General features: G+C 52.6%; 1 protein-coding gene across 1 annotated transcript; it reads right to left on the bottom strand.

Annotated features, from left to right (window-relative positions):
* Positions 1–372: 372 nt before the first annotated feature.
* MREG (melanoregulin) lies at positions 373–17,037 on the bottom strand. Its single transcript, XM_075511277.1, has 5 exons — positions 16,866–17,037; positions 12,142–12,301; positions 3,408–3,498; positions 1,515–1,678; positions 373–1,136 (listed from the first exon to the last, which is right to left on the bottom strand). The coding sequence occupies exons 1-5, from the start codon at positions 16,952–16,954 to the stop codon at positions 1,002–1,004; spliced, it is 639 nt and encodes a 212-aa protein (XP_075367392.1). The 5' UTR covers positions 16,955–17,037; the 3' UTR covers positions 373–1,001.
* Between the last annotated feature and the right edge of the window lie 574 nt (positions 17,038–17,611).

Below are 17,611 nucleotides of genomic sequence, written 5' to 3'. Positions count from 1 at the left end.
TTTTGGGAGGTCCTATGTAACCAGCATTTCCAACTGGCCAATTAGCAGCACATGTGTTAATCAGTGAAGAACTTCCACTTGTTTTAAAATTATTGCTCATTACCAGACAAAACCCCAAGATATCAAGGGTGTTCATTAAAAATCTTCAGTAACAGCAGGGACAGTATATACGGACAGTACATGCAGCTTTACAGTGGGGTTTTTTTATGCAATTAAGACCAAAACTTTCAGAAATTAATTAAGATGTAGGGCAACCAATCTGAGGATATTACAGGAGCCAAATTCTCAGCAGGTCTGACCTTGGCACCTTCCTAAAATCTACCTTCTTTTAAGATGTCGGGCTGAGCACCCCTGGACACAAACACAGCAGGGGACACAGCACCCAGCTGCTCCAAGGCTTTGTCGCCTGGTGCTAACTCCTCTCCCAGCTACGCACTGCTCCTGCCTCTGCCAAATCCCCTGGGACCTGCCCGGCGGGGCTGCCACGGGCTGGAGATGAGGAAGAGGACCAGTGCACAAAGAAATGTCACAGAGTTGTGGACGACTGAGGTATTTTCTGTTCCTCACTGATCCTCCCGGCTAGCAGGGTCGAGGAAGGGGACAGTGGCAGGTACCAGTAGAAGGTGGAAACGTGGATGTCCTTACAGCGCTTGTAACTAGAGGTATCTCAACTTTTGCAGCTACTGGTAGCAATGCCTTGCGCGGCAGGTTCTCCTCGTGCCTATCGCATACACTACTAGGCTAGCGGTCTCCCACCAGGGCTATGCTATAGCAGTTCTTGCTCCCTTCTGCTTGGGAGCACCTTGGGGCCAGCGTCCACCTTCCCGTGCCCTCCTGATGGGGCACGGCTCGCTGACCTGGTCGCTCTGCTCCGGCCGGCCCACTTGCTTCTCTGCAGGAAAACAAGGAGCGGCACTTCTTGTGCTAACCCCTCGGCAGAGGAGCCCGGTCCCGGAGGGAAAGAAACCCACTGTCCATCTCGCGCCAGCAAGGCATGTTCCTCAGGGCATCATGACAGAGATGCACTGCGGGGCCTTCTGGCTATCGTCCACTCTTTCCCCGCTGGGTCTCTTTGGATACACCACGCTGGCCATCTTGAAGAACTCATCCGCAGCGTCCAGAGCTATGAGCCGATCCTGCCAAAGCAATGGAGTTTCATAGTCACTACGGGCTGCTTTGGGCAGCTCCCTGGTCAAGGTCTTCCCTCCATGGCTGCTCTCAGGTTAAGCTAGGCATTAGGTCTAATCTTTTCCCACTTTGTTAACAGGCTGCAAGAGCACCCAGTTGCACAGGCTTAAAGGAACTTGGGGGGGCAAATTTATGGTAGTACAGCACTGACATTTCCAAGGAAGCTGAACAGCCAAGCGACAACTGCAACATCTGACGGGGACACCCCAGGTGCCACCACGGATTTGAGCATCGTCTGGTGCAGTTCACCTATCCGCTCCCCTTCATTTGAGCTCACTTGCAGAGATGGGGGCCGCGGGGAGGAAGGCACGCTTGGAGCTACTCACCACCACGAAGAGGTAGCGCTCAGAAAGCTCCCAGCTGGTCGGGAAGATGTTTGTCTCTTCGGAGAGCTTTAACAGGATGTCCCGGGCTTTGCCCATGTTCTGGGAGTCACTGATGATGCTGAGTTTGGTCACCGACAAGAGGGAGTCTGCTTCCTTCTGGAAACCTGGGAAAGAGATGTGTTACAGAAATGAGTCAAACATCCAAGCAGCGTCATCCCTGAGCCCTCCAGGCTCTTGCAAGGTTCCTTATTCCCTCTCCACCTTGGGCTGCTGCGTTCCCTACTTGCTAAAACAAACTAGCGTTTCCTTGAGGCACGCTCCATATCCGCACTTGGGGCAGGCAGGAGCTTACTGGTGGGGAAGAAAAAACATAAACCCATTCAAAGCAAGTTTGTTGCTGGTTTTCCAGAGAAGGCATGTGAACACCCACACCCAGCGTGCTGATTCAGCTCTTGCATGTTCCTGATGCTGCCAGAGCTTTCAGGACTGGTGGGGCTTCCTGAGCACCCCAGCGACTACGCCTATATGTTGTTGGGAGGTAACAGTGATAAAAAACCTGCGGCAATAACGAATGCATGGGTAATCGTTCCTGTAGCAGTCAGCATCTCTTATAGGAAGGGTATCCAGCGAACGAAAGGGGGAGGAGAATGAATGCAGGGATCTTTAAATGTAATGGCTACTGTTAACTCTTTGTTCAGCTCCAGGGAGCTGATGGTGATGTGCCTCACCTGAAAACACTCATGGGGAAAGAGTGGTGCTCTTATGATTAAAGCACAGGTCTAGATAACAAAAGATAGCAGGTTTCATATCTGGTTGCACGTCTAGCTTCGCTAAGGCCAAATGATCCCTGGCCTTGAGCTTCCCCACCCTTTGCAAAACAGCTCCAGAGCCATTGCGGACGTGAGGGAGATGTCACCGTGCAGTAACAGACGTAAGGATGTCAAGCGATCCCTCCCATGTTTGGTCTGTACAGGCTGCGCAAGCACCTGGGAGAAGATGAACGCTGATACCTAGTTATGAATTTATAATGTTCCTCCCATCCAGATGCCAGAACAGCAGGTAGGGCAGGAGCAGCGGAGATACCCATCTCTTTTGCTCCCAGTGATAATAGCCTTGAACAGCCCAACAAGTGTGCTCGACTCGCACATCCTCCTCTCATTAGCTGCCAACCACCTCCAGAGCACAATGCAAGTCACCGAGCTGCACTCCTTGGCCCGAGTGTCACGCGCTGTGTGCAACGCAATTGAGAAAACCAGGTCACAACTGCCACTGCCTTGTCCAGAGGAGCAGCAGCTGAGCACACAGTACCGGTGGGTGCAGTTCACTGTTTGCAGGCTAGGAAACAGCAGGAGTAGGAGGGCCACCGTTGAGCAATTTCATTTGGTGAAAGAATATTTCCGATTCACTTAGGAGCAAACAAAGTGGGTGGTTTAGCTCTGCTCAGCTGCCATGGGCTAAGGAAGGAAAACAGAGGTATCTGTATTCAAATCTGAAAGGAATATTCATTTCTCCCTGCTTATCTTGTTTAGAAAAAAACAGGGTGAACTCCCAGGTATCCCTGCTACGTTTCCACAAGGAAGCTTGAAATGGATGAGTGTGCATGCTATTACGGGCTTGAAAGGCTCTCCCGCTGATTGCGGTTTGTGGGCTTTTTGACGTGCCTGCAGACACGGTGGCCCCGTCTCCTCCCGGCCATGCCTGAGCTCTGGGGAGTCTCCCGCAGGCTCTCAGCTGCCGTGTGGGCTACCTGACTGCATTGCTCGGCAACCTTGCTTTATTTTCCTCCCTTTCTCCTCTACCAGCCTGATTTTGTGGAGCCGTTCCCATCCTCAGCCATCATGGGACCTCTCATTCGGTAGCACGCAAATGACATCCTTTTATCCTCTAGCTTACCTAAATCCTCCAAAATGTGCTTCCACCTGCTTCTCACTTCTTTTCGGGTCTGTCGTAAGGTATAAATATCATAGTTGAGCTTTTGCCATTCCTGCAACGCAAAGGGATAAGAGATACTCAGTCATTTGCATGTGGGGAGGTCTCTGCTGCTTTTCTAGGAATTTCAGCTTTTAGAAACGGAGCCAGAGTTGAACTGTTGATGTTGGCACTGAGGGATTGGTGTGAAGGTCGACGGCCAGGCTGCTCTTGCCCCCGGAAGAAATTACACTGACCAGCGTAGAATATTTTAGCCTGACATTTGGTACAGCGTCTCTGTATCTTCTCTGCGTGTACAAAACAGGCTTCCGGTTACCTTGAAATTGGATTACAGAATTTAGCTTAGGTGTTGCTGATGATCAAAGTGGTCTCCTCGGTCAGACAGGGAGAATGTAATTCCAGCTCTGTGCTGGAAATCATAACGCTGACCTAGGCTGGCGAACAATATGAACTTCCAAACGTAGTTCATTTGAGAGACTTCAGTCTCTTTGGTCCAAAGCCCTTTACCCCAAACCTTGACACCCCTGCTAGAATCAAAACCTGAGGTTGTGAGAATACCTTATTCGGCCTTTAACAGCTTGAGAAAGCACGACCACATATTAATAATTACCTTCTATAAACTATTGCAACACCTTATTTTCAAATCCTTGCAGTTGAACTGGCATGGCACATTTTCTTACAGCTGATGACAGCCCAAGGGAATCTAGAAGTTTGAAAAACAGTTACTGCTCTCAGTTTGGTCACACATACAGTGGCTTCTCCAAACTGCTCAGCCCTCTGTTTGGCATTTAACCAGAGTAGGCAGGTTTTCAAAAGTACTGGAAAACAAGAAAAATAGACTTTTTTTAAAGGCTGGGGTACAGTTTTTTAAATAGCAGAGAAGAGGGATGCGTGTGGATGGTTGAGGGCTGAGCTGGAGTCGGTTGACGTAATAACTGTTCTTGGTGATGCCAGTTGCTGCAGTTAATGCCTCACTTAACTATGCAACTTAAATCCTTGCAGCACTTGACCTCAAGCTTTATATCTGCGCAACGGCACACCGTCTAAAGGGCAAGGTTTTGAGGTTATTTATTAAAGTTATACCAGCACAATTAAACACATCTGTACAAGAATGCATTCCTCGGGAAATTCATGTATTCTGCAAGAAAACCAGGAGTATTTTTCCTAGCTGAGTTTAATCGATGCACAGACTGAAAAGGATGCATTTATAGAAGCATCCACACAGGCAGGTCGTAACGTCACTCAGGTAATTTCCCTGCACTAACAACCTTAATTAATCTCATTTCTCAGCAACAGATTATATAGATGGACTCTTGTAGAATAAACGGGTGTTAATCTGCGCCTTCTCCCTGGGATTTTCCTACGTGACACGCTGGGTTCAAAGGGGTTAAATAATACCCATGAAGGTAGGCTGTGCTTTAGAAACCCCACTGGTTTTCTGATACCTGGTGCCTTAAAGAGTTTACTTGATTTGATAAAGAGTTGGAGATTTCTTAGTGTTTTTTTCCTGAGCCCAGCTGACACGCCACGACTGCAGAGAATTAAATGACGAGCCTGTTTTCTTGTTGTTCAGTGATAGCTGCAGGAACCCCTTGGAGATTACGCGTTGGAAGAAGCAGCCGGCAGGGTTAAGACTGGTGAATTCAGGTCAGGAGAGCAGGGGAAACACGGCTCCGCCTGCAGCCACTCGCTCTGCACCGCTCATCCTCCTGGAGAGCAAAATCCCCTTCATTTTTACCCCTGTGTTGCTGCTCGCAACGAGCTAGCTTTGCCGATCAGAGCTCCGTTTCTCTCTTGACCGCAGCAGTACTTGAAAACAGCTTTTCTCCTTGCACAGGAGGGCACCTGACTGCCAGCGCAGGGCATCGAAACGCCTCTTCAGCCCTTCGCTAGGGAAAGGAGGCAGGGACAAGACTCCTCTCTCCCGTGACACCAGCTCGTAGCTAGGAACTGAGCTCCTCTCAGTGAAAAAGAGCGGGTTTGTTGTATTAAAGCTTTGTAGGAAGTTTATTGCAAACTTGAAAGTTTTAAAGAAAGAGAATAAAGGCTGCACAGTGCTGCGGTCCCCACTGGCAGGGATCCCTCGGAAGCATCTCAGCTTGCTCGTGACCCCACGGTATAAGCAGAAAGGAGAGCAAACCAGTCTGGGCATGCTGGTGGGGAAATAAGCTGCGTGTCTCTGCCCTCCCGCAAAGATGAACAAGTGCTTTAATGCAGAAAATCAATTCAGACGGCTGCTGTGATTCCAGGCGTGCTTCACGCTGCTGAATTAGCGAGCTGGGGGGGTGGGAAAGATGCTCCCCTCCCCAAAACACAGCTTGCCAGGCAGCAGCTTTCAGGGCTGCAAAGATTTACCCCCTGTGGTAGCGAGGCAGACTTCTCGCTAAGCTAAATGGCGAGCAGTGCTTAACACACAGGGAAGCCGCTCCCGATTTTCTCGGGATTAACAGCAGTGTGTTTTCCCTTGTCTATTTTTGTTTTAAGGGAATCTAGATTGGGGCTTTCTTGTACATCGTAGTTACCGAGTTGTGTTATGGAAGTGAATACGGTGCATATTTAGTCCCAGGGGACCTCTAACAGTGTCCTGTTGATGAAGAATTTGGGGAGTGTGCAAAGGAGAGGCTTTGGTACAGAAAATGATGCTTAACGGTGGTGGCTGGGGGGGACCCTCTTGTTTTGGTGGTATTTCTTTTGCCTGGGCATGGAGCTGAAGGTATTTATATTTCCCCAGAGAAAGCTGGGAGGAGGATGCTGCACATGGTGCCCATTGTTGAAAAGCAACTAGAGACAGCAGAGATGATCAGGGTGAGGATGGGCAGCTCCAGGCTGAGCTCTCGAAGGGACTCATGCCCTGTTCTCCATCAGCTTTAGAAAGCACGGAGTTTTCCTGGGTGATTCCTTGTAGCAGAGACATCCCAAATGCTGCGGGCAGGGGGTTGTCTGTGTTGCTTTAATGAGGGAAATAAAGTTAAGAGCATCTTTCCGCCCCCAAAATTATTCTAAAGAGCATCTCCCTTTAACTACACAGCAGAGAAAGAGCAAAGCCCGCCCAGCCCGGCATCTCTGCATAGGAGATTCCATCTCTGCATAGGAATGGGCAACTTCAGAGACTTTGGGGAGGGTGTTCCCCAGGCACATCCCGTGAGTCACCAAGAGGTGACCTGCGGAGGGAGCGTTTGGTCGGGCCAAGTGGCATCACGAGGCCGAGGCTGCTGAGCACCCGCTGCCCGGCAGCCCCAGGGCAGGCAGCCAGGGTCTCCACGCCAAACCCCGCTCTCCCACAGCCCTCGCCGCGGCTCTGACAGGGACCGCGGTGGCGTACCAGGGCACCGGCGAGATGCAGGACAGGGCCACGCCGGTCCTTGGGCAGCCCTGGGCAGAGCGAGGCCGGAGCGGGCTGCCCTCTGTGCCACATCCCAGGCTGGCTCCCCCCCGGCACCCCTTCCAGCGAGGTGTCCGAGCCTGTGTGCAGGCACGGGACAAGCAGCTCTCTCCCAAAACTTAGCTTCGTTTTGCATTTCTTGTGCACCTTCATTCCCTGCCCTGCCTCTTGCCCGGTTAGATGTCACTTCTGGGGCGGCAAGGAAGCTTCTTGCACACAGTACTGGGAAAGTTCAGCAGCAGACTGGTCTTTACCAAACCCCTTGGTGTTTCTACAGGTCTGGGACATCCCAGTGATGCATTCAAAATCAATCCTTTAAGAAAAATACCCTTTTGCCAAAATCTGAATCACCCACAGGAAACAAAAGCAGGTTGCAGTTCCTGGCCCTGGTTTTTGCAACCAGTTTTGCCCTTTTAAACCTACGCGGCAGGGCATAACATATACCAGTGGGGGCTTGAGAAAACCCGTTGCGCATGAGTCAAGAATATCCCAGGAGCAGCAGGAAAACCCCACCGCCTCTCTCCTCTGAGTGCTCAGCCCTTCAAATATTTACCTGGAAAACTTCCCTGGACTCTCTAGTGTGATATACTAAATCTGCAAATGTCAAATGGAAGTGAGGAAATGCTGGGCATGAAATATAAGCCAGGTCAGTACATAGCCGAGAGCTCTGGGAAAAAATGTGCCAAGAGAACAGGCAAGAACTGTCCAACTTTTCATCCCTGTTTGTATGGAAATTTCCTAATTAGTAGGTAGCTTTCCTCATGTTGCCAAAGCAATCCTCTACTAAAGCTGCCTTCTTTATTCCCTTGAAGCAATCGGTGTCACCGTTCTGTTCAAGAGTTATTTTGGAAATGAGGTCAAAACAGAGTTATCAGGGAAAGGCTGCAAAATACCAGTCCAGGCAGGTACCACGCCACATCCAGGGATGCTCCTGCTTTGGCTCTGCGACTGGGCCCACTGGCAGGAGTTGAGCAAATACAAACTCTAGATCCACACTCATACATTGAACCATCGACCGACATCTCGGCTTAGAAAAAGCTTAAATTGGATTCAGTTTTAAGAGGGGCATGCAGGAGTTCATAAATAATTTTTCATATGTATTAAGTGGGTCAGTTCTGGGCTCCCCGACCAGCATCCCCAACCCTGGGCAAATCCCGTCACCTCTCTATGCCCCAGCAACAGTGTGTCGCAATGCTGACCTTCTTCTGTAATGTGTTTAAAAAAGAATGATCCTGTAGGAGAGCAGGAGGAAGCAGAAAAATAGGCCTTGTCAGGGCTTGCCAGGAGGATCGTGCCAGCGCAGCTCTGCTAGCCAGGCCCCCAGCAGAGGTGCAGGCTGAGGAATTGCCTTTGCTAGCGGGGTTTATGATCCCACCTTCCCCAAGGGAATAAGCCAAAAGAAGAAGGAAACACTGCATTTACAACAAGCCATAAGAACGGTGGTTTTTCCTCAGTCATGATGTAAAAACCCACCTTTAGTTTCTGTTCACAGACCCACGGCGCAGCTGCCCTAAACCTGGCTCCTTCTCTGAAGCCAGTATTGGTGCAACAGCTCAGGCTCTCTGCCCTCGTCTGGGTAACCCCACGCACCCCATCAGAGGACACGGAGGCACCTGGGCCACCACAAGCCAGTCCGCGTGGAGGGGGCCATCTGCCACACCATGCACATAAGCCAAATAAGCCCAGCTCTTGCTGTTAACATCGGAGGCTTGCTGGAGCCACAGTAGTCCCCCTTCCCCATAAAACACATTCCTCACACCGGAACAGTGACTTGGCCTGTATCTATACAGCATCTTAAATAATATCCTGTTTTCCTAGAGTTCCTCATTTCACCTCCAGATTTGGGGTTTTACTTTACACCACAACAGGTTCGACGATGCTGCAGGGCAGGAGCAGGTAAAAAACATTTTTTCCATACTTGAAAAGTTGACCCCAGCCTTCAAAAGCTTTGAGGACAGCTTTGATCTCCAAAAGCTGCATCAGCTTTACCAGCCCCCTTAAGCCAGCCCTTCAGCTACGGCTTTTCAGGTTTTCTCTGCGCACGCCCTCCCCTGCCTATACTTGGCTTCCGAAAGTGTATCCGAGCACATCGCGCTCATCGGCCTCAAGCAGAGAGAAGTGCGGAGCTCCAAGTTGCTCAGACCTCATGGTTTTAGGAGGCTCCAGCGAACCTCGCCTCGTGTACCTATTGCGCAGTGGGCTGGGCAACCGCTGGGTGCTCCAGCGGGCTCCAGCACGGCCAACGGCCCCGTGAGCCATCACTCCCAGCACACAGCACCGAGTAGGACAAGCAAATGGGCGTGAAACAGGGTGCACCCAGGACGTCACGGTGCTCGCTTTGAAGAGCTTGCTGCCCTGGTTCAGCAAGGAGCAGGGTGGAGCAGCCCTGCCATCCTTACGCAAGCTAAGGTCACACCGAGTTTGGGCTGGAGCTGCCAAATTTCCCGGAGCGGGGCCGTCGGGAGCGGGCAGGGAGAAGAAACGGCTCCGCAAGGATTGGGTGTGGGTCCAGCCCCACAGTGGGGGCAAGGAACTGACCCCAAGGGAGGACACCAATGCTGTGAGCTGCTGGCAGCCCCACCACAAATGATCTAACATGCAGAAAACCGATTGAGCTCCAGGGTGCACTCGGTGTCGGAGCACCTGGCCCTTCACATACACAGTCTGGTTTATTGATTTACAACAATCCACAGCACAGAGGAGCCCAGGCCAGGCCAGAGCCATCACAGACCATGCCCGCTGACCTCCAGCACTGTGCCGACGTCGCCACTGCATCCTGGCCCACCGCTTCTCCCGTCCTAGCTCACAGCACCTTGTCGCTATGTGAACAACCTTTTTAAAAAAAAGTAATTACCCAGGAAAGCAGAAGTGGGTTAGCCAGATTAAGAAAAACGCAAACCTGGTTTGAGGCCGAGGTGGTGCCGTACAGATAAAACACGCATGATGTAGAGCGACCTGCTCTTTGGGATCCTTCCAAAGTCCTGGGCTAGGAAATCACAAAGATAAAGGTGGGGAATGGCAAAGCATACAGTAAGTGCACAGCACGCCAAAATTTCTTTGTTAAATGAAGGAGCAGAAATACAGGGACTAGTTCTCCTTTCAGTCTGATTTTAACCGAGAGAAAAAAAGGACCTATGGTTTTGTAACGCTTGTGCCCTGCATGAACAAGAAACCATTCCTTCGTCCCCTGTCCTGCAGCATCCACACGCTCTCCCCGGGGACTTTGGGAGCAGAGCAGCTCCCAAAGCAGATTATGGCTTTTGCAGCCCAGTGCTGTTTTGCAATTAGAGGTTTTTTTCTCTCTCTCAGGGCTGAAGCCTCATTAGGAGGGGAGGGCAATGCAATCTGGCCTAGTTTTAAAATGCTCACTGGAGTAAAGAGAGATTTCGGCACCGGAGGCCGAACGCAGGAATGTTGGTTTTGCCAACCAAGTCCCTCCCTGTTCTGCCACCCCGAAAAAGCCGCAGCTGGAAACTGCAGCAGCTTGTTGGGCTTATATATCGTGCCTCAGTTTCCCTAGCTGTAAAAGAGAGACAGCAGAGAGGCTGGCAATCACTAGCTGCAAAGGGCACCGTGCCATAATTCAAATCAAGCGTATCGTGTGTTGGCTTTCTTCAAAGTCAGCCTGATGTTGTACTCCTCAGGCTTTTTTATTAATTGTGCTGCATAAAAACCAGGGTATGTGATCTTACACTCGTTGTGGAGCGGAAGCCCCGTGCTCTTTGTACTTCCCTTTTTCACTGGCGGGCACGGCGACTGCACCGACCCGCTAAAAACCCTACGGACATGCTGAAGGCAGAGAGAAAGCGTTGGATTTAGGACAAGCAGGCCCACTGGGTTTAGGACAAGCAGGCGCAGGGGTGCTCTCTTGCTCACCCATAACCGATGCTCTCCTCTGCAACCCGAGCAAGGCTGACGCACAACACTCCTTTGCCCAAGGAGCCATCTTTTTAGCAGCCTGTCCACTTATGATACCGTTTTATAAATAATAGCTTTTTCGGAAGCCTGCCTCATAACGAGCCCTAAATCAAGTGAAAAGGCCGCTTGACTGGGTGGAGGCTGCAATGAGGAGCTCCAGCGCTGCCCTGAAGTACAGCCAGCTCTCAACAGCCCAGGGCCGGCGCAGTCCCCTAAACGGAGTTGTCCTCCTTTCCTTCAACCAGTTTGGGTTGGATGAAGCTCCCTGTCTTCTCTAAGACAAACAATCACAAGATAGAGAAAGCAGTGGTGGGGAGGGAAGAAGATATCTTCATTTATAGCCATGATAGCTGTAAAGGTTACGTGCAGCCATGAAAACGTTGTTATAAACCCATCCATTGTAAACACCATGATTAATTCAATCCCCACCAAAAAAAAAACATTAAATGGGGATTTTGGCCAACTGTATACAAGGATTTCATTATCTCATTTGAGGTTTTAAAAATTGTAATTTTGATCTCAGCTGCACCTCTGGCGTTTAAGGCTTCTCGTGAAAGCTGAGCTAGCTTTTGGTTTACAAGGACTATCACAGGAGTTACAGTCTTGCAGTCTCTTGGATGAAGTGGGATCACGTTGAAATTAAATGTGAAGCCTCCAGGCTTTCCTGCAAACATGTTGAAGTCTTAAAAGCAATCGGAGAGGGGAAATGTGTCACTATTTGCTACAGCCTGCTCCTAATCAGGCCACTGAAATCTCCTTTGCGCAGAAGCAAATCAGGGCTGCAAAACAGCCGTTATGTAACAGGGATGATTTTTCCCTTCTGCGCCGAAAGCTGTGCCAGTTCTCCGCTTCTCGATAATTGCCATACAACCCATTAGAGGACTATTTAACCTGACGTGTCACTGGAGCGGCAGCTCAGCTCCAGGCACCGCCATTGCCGGCAAACGTCACTGCAGGCAGGGCTAATGCCAGTCTGCTCATGGAAAGGCCAAACCAGGGAAATATTGGACAAAAAAAAGCAGCCTGTGAAGCTAGGAAATTGAGCTGGGGGTCCCAGTGCTACCAGTACACGTTTGCGGGTGGTGGTGGTAGAGGCGCTTGCAGGGCATCGTGCATCCCAGCTCAGGGCGGCTCTCCTGGCTCAGCCGCCAGAGACATCCCCGAGCTTCCCAGGGATGAGATGGCTACAGATGCGTCCACACCAGATATAGGATAAAATCTGGAGGGTGATGGAGCAGATGGGAGGACCTGATGCCTACATGATGCCACGTAGGGACACTTTGCGGCCTTTACAGCAGCTTAATGGGTGCTTAAATAAAGGCACTGCCAAAGCACCCGCTGAAAGCACCGAGCCTCGGTCCGTGGTGAAACTGAGCACAAGGAACGGCACCGTCTCACCTCCGAGTCCTTGTCCAGCTGGTTCCTGACCACAATCATGTTGTACAGCACCCGGTCGTCGTCCGCCTCCGTGTGGGTCACGTCGTGCGGGGTGCTCCACAGGTTCTGCTCCTCGTCCCGTGCCAGCGTGGCTCCGAAGGAGGCGTAGGGGTTGTTGTTACTGCAGAGAGGGGGAGAGGCGAGGCAGCGTTAGCTACCGCAGCATCACATTGCTCCTTTTACCTTCCCAGGGTACAGTCCCCATTGCTGTGGCATCCCCTCTCGTAGCCCAATGTGCTGCCTGGGAGAGAGGAGGAAGAGGAGGAGGGGGAATGGGAAGGCAGTCAGAGTTTTTTACCTTAGCAAACATCTTGACCACACAAGCCATGGTTCAAACCAGGCAGTGCTGCCATGAAACCAAAGACATCAGACTTCAGAATTTGCTAAAGACACCAGATATTATTTGAGCAGCTACGATGGAGGAACTGTGAGCATCCATTTGCGAGGATGAAAGGCGGCACCTCCCCGTTGCTCCCGCAGCCCCCTGCCCTGCTCCCCATCACGCCTTCCCACCCCAAACCCTGTGCAAGCCCCCCTGGCCTCTCCGAGCTTAACGTGGGAACAGTTCTAATTAACTTAGACTCAAAAATCCCGGCGGCTCCGGAGGGTATTTTCTCCCTGCCCGGCTAACCCTGCAGCCGTGCCAAGAGCTCAGCAGCATCATCTGTCCCCACGGAGACTTTGTGCGCAGAGGGGTACGCCTCGAGCAGCGGGCAAGGGGACGGCTGCCTGCAAAGCCTCTCCCTTGCCTCTTGGCCAAAGCAGCAGCTTCTGCCCATCTTCTCCCCAAAGGCAGTGCCCTTGGGCACAGTTTTATTTTGGACAAAACACGCGCCATCTTTGCTGAGGGAGCTGGGACTGGTTAGCCTGGGGAAGAGATGGCTCAGGGGGATCTTATCCATGTGTGTAAGTACCTGATGGGAGGGAGCGAAGGAGGCGGAGCCAGAACCTTCTCAGTGGTGGCCCATGATAGGACACACATTGAAATATAGGAAAGTCTGTTTAACTGTAAGAAAAAAATGTTCTACTGCAAGGGTGGGTGAACACTGGCACAGGTTGCCCAGAGAGGTTGTGGAGTCTCCATCCTTGGAGACACTCAAAACCCAACCGGACGTGGTCCTGGGCAACCTGCTCCGGCTGACCCTGCTCGAGCAGGGGTTGGACTGGATGCTCTCCAGAGGTCCCACCGCCGCAACCATGCTTCTGTGTGACCCCACGGCTCTGTTTTCTCCCCAGCAGTCCAAACCCTACCAAATCAAGCAGGCAATCCCCATAGGGGAAAACGTACCCTGGCAGCTCCTACCTGAGAGGTACAGCGATGCGCTGAGCTGCGCAAGGACCTGGGCCAAGGCGCAGAAAGGACATGGAGCCCCATCTTTATTTTGGGGATGGAAATGTCCTCAGCCTGCTTGTGAAATCTGGGCTTTATTTGCTTAGCGGTCAGCAAAGCAGAGCATCATATTCTGGGAAGGCTGTCCCCACCGAGGCAACCGGGTTTTCTCTGCACTGGTGGCAGTTCTGTGGTTTATGGCTTTATGTTGATACTGGGAGGTGCATTTTTTTTATAGGGTTATTTAATTCTGCCAGGAGAACTTTTAGCAGAGGATTTCCGTAATGTTTCTGATCAAGACGTCCAGACACTTGAGCAGAACAACACAAATGGAGAAAGATTTTTGGCCTTACCTAATAGTCTCATCAGCCATCCTGTGGCAATCCCTGCTCACTTCTTGTTAGAACAACCCACGGTTTATTCTATTTGCTACCCAAACCCCATTCCTTTTGCAAGGAACCCATCCAGTGAAACCTCAGATAACACTGCGGGCGCTTTAGCCATGACGCCAAGCCATAAAAAAGATGCTAAGAGGAGCTTCAGCACATAGATAAAATAGAAAGAAATCATTCACATCAGCATTCCTGCAGGAAGGTTAATTAGACTTTCAACAAGCCAAAAACCTGAGCAACAGGTAACAAGGGAAAAGATAATCTCTTACAATCTCTCATTAAAGACAAGCAAACGAACGTAACTTGGGAGGGTGTGGATGGCGTAACTCAGCCATTCCTACAGCGGAGCTGGTATGGGTTTGCTCAAACCGTTTTTCAGACGTGGAGCAGGCAAGATCCCAGCTGGAAGGGATCGCCCAGGAGCCAGCCACGCTATCAGCACGAGTTCGGTCCCATCCTGCCTTTGACAAGCTTCTTCCCACTCAGTGACTTACAGGTACCCTTAACATCCCACTTACTTTAAAAACCAGTATTTGGCAATAACACCAACACGCCTTAGCTTTTACAAGCCACTCCCTCACAGCTTGCAAGGCGCTTCCCAACACATCTCTATTTCCAAACCACGGCACAGAGCATCCAGCAGCCTGGAAGGGACGTGGGCGGTGCGCAGGAGGTAGCAAATCCGTACAAGCACGGAGAGCTCTGCCAACAGCAAGCACCCCCAGAGCACTGGACTTCCAAGCAACATTTATAATGAAGCAATGGGGGTAAAAAAAAAAAAAGGAGCACGTGAACAGCAGCCTGCTTTGCAGGTTACAGGAGTCTCCGTGGGACCAGAAGGGACAGGGACCATTCTGGGCTTTATCCAGAAAACGGTGAGTGCTAATGCTTCATCAACAAATTTCTGCTCCAAGAGGCTTTCAGTCCAGATTAAACCCGCTTCAGGATTCAGAGCCCAAATTCTCAGTTTATTTGCATCCTGAGGACACCATCCGAGCCAGATCCCACCTTCCCACATGGAGACAGCCAGGCAGCCTGGATGCTTTGCTGCATTTCGGCCGGGGTTTCTTTTCCCAGCCCTGCACTAGCGCTGTGCCTATATCCGTGCTCCATCCCCACCTCCACGCACAGCGCTGGCTGCTCTCACTGGCCTCGTCACGGATTACAGCCAGCCTTGTATACGCTCGGGTAATATATGCACCTAATTATACACGTATTACCTCCTCCTCACTGCTTCATTGTTTGACACGCTGGATTTTTGAGGCTGCAACCACTCCGCTTGGGGAAAATAAGGTGAAAAGTCATAAAGTCAACATTTCGGTAGCAACACCAGCTCCCAAAAACTAAAACTCAGCTAAAAGATCTGAAATCTCAAGCAAGTCATTCATTTGAAACAAGGCTCTGATAAAAATAAAAATACAGCAAGCGTGTTCCTACAAGATCCAGGCTCTGAAATAAAACCCCAAAATCCTCCCAAAGAGGGACAAGCCCGCGATTAGGCTGTTGGATTAATTATGCTGGCACGCTTGTGCAAGAGCAGGTGCCTTTCGAATGCCCGGCGTTTATACAGGCTTTCCTACTTATAGCCAGCATTAATTGGATCGCCGGCGGAAGGGATGTTGCTAAAGAAAGGTGCCCGGCAAGGGACGGCCACCCCGGCCGACAAGGCAGCAGGAAGAAGCCTCTCCGCACGAGTGCTCGGCTCTCATTAGGTTAATGCCAATTTCCTGGGCTGGAGGTCCCATGCTCAGGATTAGCTGGTTATTATTTAGGTAACTGCTTTAACAGCACGAAATCAGGACGTTTCAAGAGCTGGCTCTGCTGTTACCCAACCCCTATGTAGGCCACACCGGGAGCATCCCTCCCTCCTTCTTGAAATGCCGCCGTCCCACCGATCACACAGGGAGGGCACGGTCCCTGCCCCGTCCCAGGGCTGGGGTTCCCACTGTGGGCTTCGGCGGCGGCCAGGACCCCGACTGGCAGCTGGGGAAGGAGGGAGAAGTGCCGCAAACCCCAGGCACAGATGTTTTGCAACACGCAAAACCTCCTTACGTGCTTGCGCAGCTCTTCTCCACGACTCGGGGCTTCATCTTTTTGTACGAAAATCCCCCCCCCAACCTCACGGCTCCGTGCGCAAGACAGATGCGATGATAGCGGGAGAGAAAAATCCGCTCTCTAGAAATCAGCACGCGTGCTGCTTTCACGTAAAGCCGGCTCCAGCAGTGCGGCGGCATCTCCTTTCCAGCATCCCCGGCCTGGGAACAGAGCTCTGCGCAGCACAGAGCCGCCCGACGGCGGGCCCCGACGCCCTGCGTAGGGATGCGGGGACCGAGGCATCCCCGCTCCCAGGTGGGACCCCCTTTTTGCTGGGTGCCTCGGCCTCCTCTATTGAAATCCCACCGTGGAAAGACAAAAGCCGAAGGGTTCCTATGGCGAGGGGCGCACGGGAAAGACCGAACAGATGCCGCTCTCGGTTCGCTTGCTAAAACTTCACCGTAAAAACCCCCGTGGCACGCAACAGTCCGGCGTGCGTCGCGCCACGAGGTGTCAGAAACAACCCGGCCCCTATGGCAAGCCAAGCCAGGCGGAAAGAGAACCGAAAGCAGCTTGTTACTGCCGGGAGAAATTCCCTTCGGAGCCTCGGCCGGCTCTTGCCACGGGGGATGGCCAACTCCCCACGGAGGGCAGCGGCTGTAAAACCACTGGAAACTTGTTTGGGGGGGAAACGGGGCTCGGCTTGGCGCGCTGGGGCAGCCAACCTGCCGGAAAGGGCTCCGGGGCCCGGACGGTGCCGGCGTGGGGGCGAAAAGGGCTTCACGCGTGGCTGCGGACCGGGGGACCGACCCATCCCCGCCGGGAGCACCCCTCCTCCTGCGCAAGGCTTGGGGGGGGGGCTCAGCCCCATCCCTCCACGGGGGCTGGCGGTTAGGGAAGGGGCTGCGGGGTGGGTCGGGGGGTCTCACCTGAGCAAAGGCTCTTTCTCGGGTGCCGCCGCCTCCCCTCCGCAGCAGCAGCAGCCGCCCAGGGAGCGGAGCCAGGCCCCCAGCCCCATCGGCGCCGCCGGAGAGCCGCGCTGGGCGGGCCGGGCTGAGCCCGCCCCCGGCCCCGCAGCGCCGCCGCCCGAGGAGCGGGGCAGGGCCGGGCTCCGCGCCTCCCCCGCCGCCCTTCCCCGCTCCCCCGGCGGTTCTGGGCGGGTTGAGTCAGGGCCAGAGGCTCTGCGCCCTCCTCCCGCCATCCTGAGGCACCCTCCTGCAACTTCCCGCATCCTCATGCACGCTTTCCTCATGCATCTTCCCGCACCCCCACGCATCTTCTCGCACCCTCCTGCATCTTCCCGCACCCCCATGCATCTGCCCGCACCCTCCTGCATCTTCCCGCACCTCCATGCATCTTCCCGCACCCTCCTGCATCTTCCCGCACCCCCACGCATCTGCCCGCACCCCCATGCATCTTCCCGCACCTTCCTGCATCTTCCCGCACCCCCATGCATCTTCCCCCTGCATCTTCCCGCACCCCCATGCATCTGCCCGCACCCTCCTGCATCTTCCCACACCCCCACGCATCTGCCCGCACCCTCCTGCATCTTCCCGCACCCCCATGCATCTTCCCGCACCTTCCTGCATCTTCCTGCACCCCCATGCATCTTCCCACACCTTCCTGCATCTTCCCGCACCCCCATGCATCTTCCCCCTGCATCTTCCCACACCCC

This window comes from Mycteria americana, chromosome 9 (assembly GCF_035582795.1).
Source record: "Mycteria americana isolate JAX WOST 10 ecotype Jacksonville Zoo and Gardens chromosome 9, USCA_MyAme_1.0, whole genome shotgun sequence".
NCBI classification, from domain to species: domain Eukaryota; kingdom Metazoa; phylum Chordata; class Aves; order Ciconiiformes; family Ciconiidae; genus Mycteria; species Mycteria americana.
The sequence above is the reverse complement of the archived record's forward strand: the minus strand, read 5'-3'. Positions and strand labels throughout refer to the sequence as shown.

What these genes read in the sequence shown, in the direction of transcription:
- MREG (XM_075511277.1), bottom strand. Translation starts at nt 16,954, where the DNA reads ATGGGGCTGGGGGCCTGGCTCCGCTCCCTGGGCGGCTGCTGCTGCTGC. An exon ending in AGCTGGACAAGGACTCGGAG is followed by an intron (nt 3,499 to 12,141) that starts GTGAGACGGTGC and finishes TTTGCGTTGCAG; the next exon opens with GAATGGCAAAAGCTCAACTA. An exon ending in AGCGCTACCTCTTCGTGGTG is followed by an intron (nt 1,137 to 1,514) that starts GTGAGTAGCTCC and finishes TTGCTTTGGCAG; the next exon opens with GATCGGCTCATAGCTCTGGA.